Source organism: Miscanthus floridulus, chromosome 11, assembly GCF_019320115.1.
Source record: "Miscanthus floridulus cultivar M001 chromosome 11, ASM1932011v1, whole genome shotgun sequence".
NCBI lineage: Eukaryota > Viridiplantae > Streptophyta > Magnoliopsida > Poales > Poaceae > Miscanthus > Miscanthus floridulus.
In genome coordinates, this window is record NC_089590.1 from 94,580,686 (window position 1) to 94,589,865 (window position 9,180).

Here is a 9,180-nt window from a genome sequence, read left to right on the forward strand (position 1 = left end):
GCCGCCGCCGCGCAGGCCGCTGCTTGCACCTCCGCCACCTCGTCGCCGCGGCCCTCTCCGCGCACCACCTCTCGTTCCCCACGCTCGCCGCCTACGACGGGATTGGATTCTCCGTCTCTGGCCAGCGACGAGAGCTTGGGATCCACGACGACGGGAGATTGGATTCGGTTGCTTTTCGAGCTTTTCTTTGGCTCTCGGCTGAGGAGGTCACGCGCGCCTGTGCCATCTTGTGGTTCAGCTGCTCACGCCACGCCAGTGAGGGGCTCGATGAAATGGCAATGAGGTGAGGAACAAGAAGCTGAGGGTGGTAAGGCCACCATATTTCTGATGCAGGGTAGTCATGCATGTTTGTACAGGCAAACAAACACAGTCTCATCTTCAGCCAGCCCTTACTGCGTTCAGAGAAGAAGAAAAAAAAACCAATTGCACCGCTTGGGCCTGTCTAGTGTTGTCCAGGCTCGGCTGGTACCCGCCGACCACCCTAGTGTAGGCAAACAAACATGTCCTAGTTGGTTTGGTTCGCCACTCGGTTTGGTTAGATTTCAGGCGAAAAATGGATTTTGTTTCTTCTTGGCTATAATTCATCTACCTTAAGGCTCGTTCATTTGTTCCGGAATGAGACCAGGATTCGTTTAGGCTTTTTTTTTTGTGAATTATAAAAGTACAGGCGCAGACACTTAACACGCACGTACGCTCACTCCTATGAACACACGTACGCAAATCCTACCCCTACAACCGGCACATCTCGAGATTGACGAAGTCACCACAGACGTCTTGCTAAATTATTATATAAATTAGCACGTGGTTCCCAACGAAAATCTTCCGAGCCACGATCTCTCAAGTTTAACTATAATTCCAGTCTATACGGTGTTTAGGCGTGAATCATTGTTTAGCCTCGTGGGGACTTGCAAAATGCAATTAGTCAAAAATAAAATAAAATAAAATACATGTTTATGCATCTTAAAGAGTCATGCTTGGTGGTAACCATGCCCGATGTTGCTTGAGCTTTTCGAGCTCGAGCTCAAAAAGCTTGGGAGATTTAGAATTCGAGCCGATCTTGAATCAAGTCTAAGAGAGCCGAACACGAGTACCTCACGAGCACTCGAAATGAATTTGATGCTATATTTTGTATTAGCTTCTTGTGTACATCCAAGAAGTGTGTGATAGAAAAAGTCCTAGGCAAATCTTGGTAAATGCAGCTGACAACAACTCTTTGGTGGTATTTGGTTGACCATCATATCCTTCATAAGGTAGTCCATCATGAGTTTGGGTAGAACGACTCTATACTAATGCTTATACTATTTCAACATAAGCATCAGCATAAGCCAACGAATGAACAGTATTTTTCTCTCACATAATTTCAGCATAAGCATCATCATAAGCTAACAACCTGTTCGCTTAGTCGTATTTGGCTTATAAGCCATAACTGAAAGTACTGTTGGCTGATTTAATGTGAGAGAAAAATACTGTTCGTTGGCTGAAAACAAGCCAAAAACAAACCAAACAAACTCAAACGAACAGGGCGCAAATTTCAGCGAAACAAATGGGGGTAGTGGTGGACCTACCCATTCAATTACATAAACCAAACAAAAGAGTGAGGAGCGAAAAAAATGATGGGGCACCCCATTCCTCAAACCAAACACCCCTATCATGTGCTAAACTTTGCTTTAGTCTCATAATATGCTAACTAGGCTTTTCTTTGTCCACAGCATGAACCTTACAAGAAGAGGTGGATCTCCGAACTACAGGATAACTGATAAGGCCATAAGGGAGATGCACATCTGAGGCGTTGGCTCCCTTGCTAGCTAACCTGCCATATCCCTGACCTGTGTAGTTAATAGTACCTCTCTGTGCACATCTGAGGCATTGGCTCTCTTGCTAGCTAACCTGCCATATCCCTGACCTGTGTAATTAATAGTACCTCTTTGTGGTGGGTGCTCCCGACAATGCTTCTCTGTAACGTTGATAGTACCTCTCTGTGATGGGTGTTCTTGAGGATGCCTCTCTGTAATGGAATGTTGACAAAAAAAAAACCATCTCTGTAATAGGTGTTCTTGATGATCTCTCTGTATCAGCTCCCTTATTATCCCCACTCAGTTGACACTTTACTTCTGTGTAGCCAGTTTCCTACTTCTACATTGGTCTTTAATTTAGTAGTAGTACTCATTTTAAACCTTATTGTAAAGAAAAATTATCACAAGATTTAAAATCTGAAGATTAGCTGTAATTTTATTTTCCTGAGTTTTTCTACTTACTGTTTTTTTTTTGTGTCCTGAAGTTTTTATTAATTAGTCTTTTTTTATGTTCTGAAGTTTTTATTAATCAGTCTTTTACTTGTGAGCCATTATAAAAGATCGTAATTCTTTCTGTGTTCCTAAAAAAATTTGGAAGACTTTTATGACACTACAGTATACTTTCTTTCCTTCTATGCCACTGCCGTGTGTTTAGGCTCAAATAGCCTTAAAACTGCTAGCTGAATGGCCAATTTATCCTCAACCTAGCTAGTCTTCAATTTTCTTACGTTTACCCCCATGCCACTCAAATCAGTTATAGTTTGATTTTTTTTTTGTTTCCTCTTGTGCCACTTTGTCCGAGCTGCTATTGGTACCAAAATTTAACAACTCTTTTTATTAACACTCAAAAATGGTCGAGGGGCTCTATACTTTACAATTCTACATTGTTTTTTTCAAAACAACATGTAGTCCTTTTCTGTCTAATACCAGCGAACGTTCTTTGGAGTAGATATAGGACAAGTTGATGCTCACTATAGGTGTCCAGATCAGAACAAAGCCCGCCCAAATAGCAGCGCAGGCTACTAAATTCAACCTCAAAACTAAATATGCCTCTGTTATACTGTACTTAGTTGTTGCCAGCCTAATTTTTGTAATGCAAACGACTAATTGTGTCGAATGTTGCTACTAAAAGAAATAAAAAAAATCTAGGAAAGACGTATAAATGATCAAATATACATTACATCATATGAGATGAACAAGAACAATTAGCTTCTTTCAGGATTAACACCTCACATGGCTTTCGAATGCTCATAGAATCCTCAACAACAATACAACGAAGTAAATAAAAAAAAACAAAGCCTCTCCTTTCTTCAAATCTGCAAAATTCAAACGGGTGGCTAGCTAGCTAGGCTTGGGCATGGTGGGTGCTTATATTGGGGCAGGCTAAGAGGCCTAACCAGCCCACCAAACATACCTGAGGTGACTTTCTAGGGCTTGGTCGGGAGTTTGCCACCCAACCAAACCAGCCATATATATATATATATATATATATATATATATATATATATATATATATATATATATATATATATATATAGAACTACTATCCTGTAGCTGGCTACAAAATAACTTATTCTGTAGCCACTTTGAGTTACGATAATTACTATGTTAATTTACGAGATTATAGTAACTCCTTACTAAGTGGTTTAATATAACGTTATGGTAAATATCCCTCGTGTGTTATAGTAACCCAACTATCGTAAATATGTATTGACATTACGGTAAATTAGTATATAAAATTATGGTAAATGGAGGTGGCTACAGAATAACTTATTCTGTAGCCGGCTACTGAATAGCTTACGGTAAATTAGTATATAAAATTATGGTAAATGGAGGTGGCTACAGAATAACTTATTCTGTAGCCGGCTACTGAATAGCCTCTCCATATATATATATATATATATATATATATATATATATATATATATATATATATATATATATATATATATATATATATATATATATATAATTAGCTTCTGTTGGTCATGTTTGCTTGTATATATAACAATGATGGCCCTCATAGAAAAGACCTGTCCACTCCCATCCAACAATCCATCTATAATTCCACCGGAATCATGACGACTCCACCGGCCGCGGTGGCGCCGCTGCCTACGATCGGGGAAGCCTTGCGCACACCGTGTGTCATGCTGTGGATAGTGGGTGTCTACCTGCCATCTGTCGCCCTCGCCGTGCCCATGGCCGCAGCCTACTACCTATACTACACCTCCGCCTTCGTCCCCGCCGATGGGGGCCGTGGCGGCTGCTGCCCCTGGTGCTGTGGGGAGTCTACATGGCGCTGGTCGCGGCAGAGATGGCCTGCATGGAATTTTTCCTTCCGCGCGCGGCCATGGCTGCGTGGGACGCTCTCGCTGATGTCGGTTGGACCTGGGTTGGCGTGCCCCTCTCGTGGATGGCCACAGCTGCTGCGTTATTTGCCTTTGTTCGCACGTGGATGCTCAGCTCCCCGGTGTGCCTGTTCGTCATCCTCATCGCTGCCGTCGTCGCCTTATGGGTGTGGCTGATTCACACATACACAGGACAGTATACGGAGGTCGGTAACGGAGGATCAGATTGGTTCCTTGCACTAGTCTTAATTTGCATTAAGCTTTATGTAGAAGAACCCAATTAAGCCAGTACGGGATTAGATCGGTTGCTTGATAATGACCTATATGAGCTATGATTATTATCGATAATTGATCATTTAATTTTTGAGCATCTCGGTCGTTCTGATTTCCAACGTGACGGTGCATGCATGTTCAATTCGTTGCTGCTTTGATTTGAATGTATATAAGTATTTTCTATCGTCCTAAGGTTTTTTGAATGAAATTCTTAATGGAACTCTAAATCGCACTAGGTTTACAGCCATGTGTCATGAACTCATGATCCAGGCGCCTTCACAGAGCTCAGCCGATACACATAGTACTAGTATAATGCATGTGCTAACATTATGACAACTGTGGTGATGCAGATGAAAACCAAATTAAAGACAATTGGGGGCAGTTACTGATTTCCTGCATTTTTTTGTGACCCCCTATTAGAGAGTGAAAAGGAAGCTATATACATTTCAATTGGGAATTCAGGATCCACCGCTTTCGTTACCAAACCAAATGATCGCTTGATAAAGGTAGATAACATGTTGCTGAATTTCTCATTCATGTCCAAGACATAACACCACCCCTGCCACTAGCTGAACCATTTTTACACACTAATAATTGAGATAATGACCTTGCATAATTATGCCCCTACGAAAGATCCACATGATAAAACACTGGTGCAATCTTACCATCACGTTCGCGGTTTCGCATGATACAAGGTTGCAAACGACCAACAAATCATTCAACCAAATTATGCAAGAAGCATAACATTCTTGGACTTTACTTCTGGATGATGTGCAGCAGTTAACATTTCTGCATGCTCATGTTCTCTCTTTGTCCCCACTCCACCTCGCTCTATGCTCCCCCGCCGCTGTCACTTCCCATCTGGCTTGGGTGTCGCCTCCACTCCCAGCTACAGTCATCCCTAAGGGCGCCCTCAACAGCGGCAGTGAAAAATCGCATGCAAGACAGTAGAAGTATCGGGCGAGCCTCGCCCTTGGCTCCACGCTAGCGTTTTCTTAACTCTCTCACCTCCGCGTCAACCAAAACATACCCTGAGCTAGCGATGTAGCTAGCTTGTTGGTGACACCCTAATCACAAGATCTAGCTTCTCCATGTTAGACTCGACTGCCCCCACCCTCTGCCACCTACCATTGGCTCTGACAACGTTGCATCGGCGGTGCTAATCCCACACATAATCTCCTAAAGTTTCTCCAATTGCAGCAAATTTCCTAATAATGAAAAATGCATGCATGTTGCATAGTAAAACAAATAAAAAAACGGATTAAATCATGAATGGACAAAGACATTTTCAGATTTGGTCGCATGCACCTTCAGTGTACCGGAGTCCGGACATCGGCAACCTCAATCGAGGAGGTAGGGAAATGGCTTCCCTTATGCACTCTCGCATAAATCTATACAGTGAAATATTTATTTTGGTCCCTCAATTGTTGTCTGAGACTCAATTTTATATAAACTTTCAAAATAACCGTTTCAATCCTTAAACTTTATTTTATTATTAGTTTTATCCTAGAACTATCAAATAAACATTTTAGTCTTCAAACTTTGTACTTTGAGCTTAATTTCATCCATAAACTATTGAAGTCTAGAGACTAGACTGAAATGATATTTGATAATTGGCGTACTATTGTGCTGGGCCATTTGGACTGTTCGAAATGATTTCATTGTTCAAGAATGTGCAGCAAAACGTTCTCTTGGCAAAAAAGTGTTCAGAAAGGAGTTGAATCTCATGTCCTTGTGGGCCAAGACCAAAGTTTCTCTTATTTTTGATTTATTATTATGGATCCAAAACTGTTGTAATTTTCTTGATCTTTCTTATTTTCTTCCTCTCCTTTGTCTCTTAATTTGTTGTACTCAAGGTTTCTTGCTCTCCTTTAATAATATTCCTGTAGGAGCACCGGCCCCTCCAATTCCATAAAAAATGATATTTGATAGTTTACGGATAAAATTGTGTGCCCAAATCACAAAGATTGAGAATTGAAATAAAATTTTGATAGTCCTGGAATGACATTGAACAAAAAATATAAAGTTTTAGGTCTGAACCGTCCATTTTGAAAGATCAGGGATGAAATTAAGCCTTGGACGATAGATGAGGGACCAAAATGACTATTTCGCCAATCTATATCTATATCTAAAATTATAGTACAAAAATTCCTTTCATTATGTCGATTCATCACTCTCATCTTTCTTGGTCTATCATTATTCTTTCTCACATTCACCAAAAACTTCGTTGGCGTCACACACCACTCCTGTGGTGGCCTGCCCGCCCGAGCTCATGTGTCATGACTCGGCACGGGTGTGGACATGTGGCTTGCCTACCATCTTTTTAATCTTACAACAAGTACAAACATTGCCACCCATTTAAACCGAGACAATCTTTAATTAATTTTACATACCGGATAAATCCTTTATTACACATGATATTTATTGTGGGTTAATTTATTTCATTTAATTGAAATAAGGTTGAGCTAAGCCCAATTAAAATATAATAGTCTTTGGTCGCAGTGAGTTTCATCGGGTGCCCAATTACTAAACAGGGTATCCAATTTCAATTTGTTTTCACTTTTCACCATTATATTCTTTACGATTTTATCTTGAAAACAAGATCCCAATGTGATCATGTTTCCATGAAAAAAAAATGACATACGGATCCTACTCATCATACACAGCTATAGTATATTTTGCATGTATTAAAATTTTGGCTTGATCGATTGGACATACCCTGATTTGGCTATGGCCAGGTAGGGCATCCATCCAAACATGCCTTTTGAGCCTGCTCGTTTCAAATTGCTACAGTACATTATTAGCCCAAAGTTTTAGAGCTGCAGCCTGCAGGCGAAAGAATCTGTAATCTGCAGGCTGCAGCGAGCACAGCATCGTACCCATACGGACGCCTCTCACTGTTCACTGCACTCAAGACTCGCAACAGTAAATTCAGGATTACTTATAAGAAAACAAATTGGCCACTGAATTCAAGGGCATTCTCGGGGTAAGATGTAAAATCCTCGGAGGCAAGAATGACACGAGATGACAGAAAGAATAGACATACAATAGTGTCATACTCAAAATAATCTGATCCCATCGTGGCCGTGAGCACAGTTCCAAACCAGAGGTCTCCAGCGAAGTTTACAAAAGGAAGTCAAACATCTCATTTTCTCAAGCGCATAAGAGAAACGCACGAGTTCACCAATGAAGCAAGAAACCATAAAGCCTCTCCAAGGCATCCCTGTTTCCACCGTATATGGATACTGTCGCAGCTGCAATCAGCCAGTCCTCTTGATGATGTGCACCCCGCTCTCTGTATCAACCACGCCACTTATCTCCCCCGCCTTCAGAGCAAACGCAGCCTTCTCAAAAGCCTTCTGCATCTTACCCCTCCCAAATGAACCTGCAACAATAGCCATAAACTTAAATCGTTATTGGTCGTGGATTTTCAAATGTTTAGAAGATAATATATGAATCTAAACAGCATTGGATGAGGGTGGTTTTTGCGTTACAGAAAGTTTAGAAGATAATATATGAATCTGCTTCATCACCCTGGCTCCTTCTAGCAAATAGTACAATACTTGCCAAAAAAGTTCTCTCCAAAAATAAAAATACAGAAAGTTTTAGACAAGAAGCTTTTCAGTATTCTTCGTGATAAAGTTGGACAGAAATCAGAGGACTTCCAAAAATAAAAAACCATGCACAGTACAGCAAATTTAAAGCCTCCAATCCACAAGCAGCCAATCAAGCCGGTGAGAAAGTGTAAGTGAAGCAGCATATATTTTGTCTTACTTGGCACAAATGATGGCATATTTTGTCTTACTTATCAGTTGTCACAAATGGAGGGCACTACTTTACTTGTCACAAATGAGGGCACTACATTAACAGCAACTGTTTGAATAAGGAGTAGGATGTTTGTCGTCTGAAATTCTGAATTACAGTGCAACTGCAACACTTAACTTGCCATTATTGTGCACAATCAGACACCAAAGTGCTCCATATTCAAATAACCATCCTAACATACAAGGCAGCCACACCTACTGCATCTAGAATTCTAGATCAGACTGGAGGATTATCCACCAGACACAAATATTTCCTTGTCCTGTACTAGAGAAGCTCTATTTGTAAGTCTAATCAGGATCCAAAACAACAGGTCATATCCACGCAACCAATCAACCGCTCACCAAAAAACAAACCCTACAGAGAGGGTATATACACACATATACACCAACTAGTTGACCAGTAGGATTTAGCACGGAGCACTGACCGAGGTCACCGCCGCGCTTGGCCGAGCTGCAGTCGGAGTTCTCGGCGGCGATGTCCTCGAACTTGCGGTCCCCGGAGACGATCTGGTCGCGGAGCGCGCGCGCGAGGTCGGCCGCGTCGTCGCGGGTCGTGGCGGAGATGGCGACGCCTTCGGGATCCCGCCACGAGGCCTTGCGGCGGGAGTCCTCGTGCTTGATCAGGATGTGGGAGGCGCGCACCTTCTCCTCGGCCGAGGACGACGGCGGCCGTCGGCCGTGGGGTTGGTGGTGGTGGGCCTGGTGGCGGTCGCGTGAGCCCGCGGAGGAGGAGGAGGGGTGCTCCGGGCGGCGGCGCTTGTCGGCGGGCGCCGGGGTGGGGCCATCGCCGCTGCTGGGCCGCTTGCGCGTGGCGTCGCCGACGCCGTCGGCGGCGGGGCTTTCCGACCCTATCTTGGCGGCCCGGGTTGCAAACAAAGCTTGGGTTGGTTGGTAGTTTTGGGCCGCAGAAGCTTGTGAATGGGCAGCTGGGCCTGGCAGCAT

General features: G+C 42.7%; 1 protein-coding gene across 1 annotated transcript; it reads right to left on the bottom strand.

The window, feature by feature from the left end:
* Positions 1-7,439: 7,439 nt before the first annotated feature.
* LOC136492484 (peptidyl-prolyl cis-trans isomerase Pin1-like) lies at positions 7,440-9,180 on the bottom strand. Its single transcript, XM_066488486.1, has 2 exons — positions 8,664-9,180; positions 7,440-7,799 (listed from the first exon to the last, which is right to left on the bottom strand). Exons 1-2 carry the CDS (start codon positions 9,178-9,180, stop codon positions 7,675-7,677), a joined length of 642 nt encoding a protein of 213 aa, XP_066344583.1. The 3' UTR covers positions 7,440-7,674.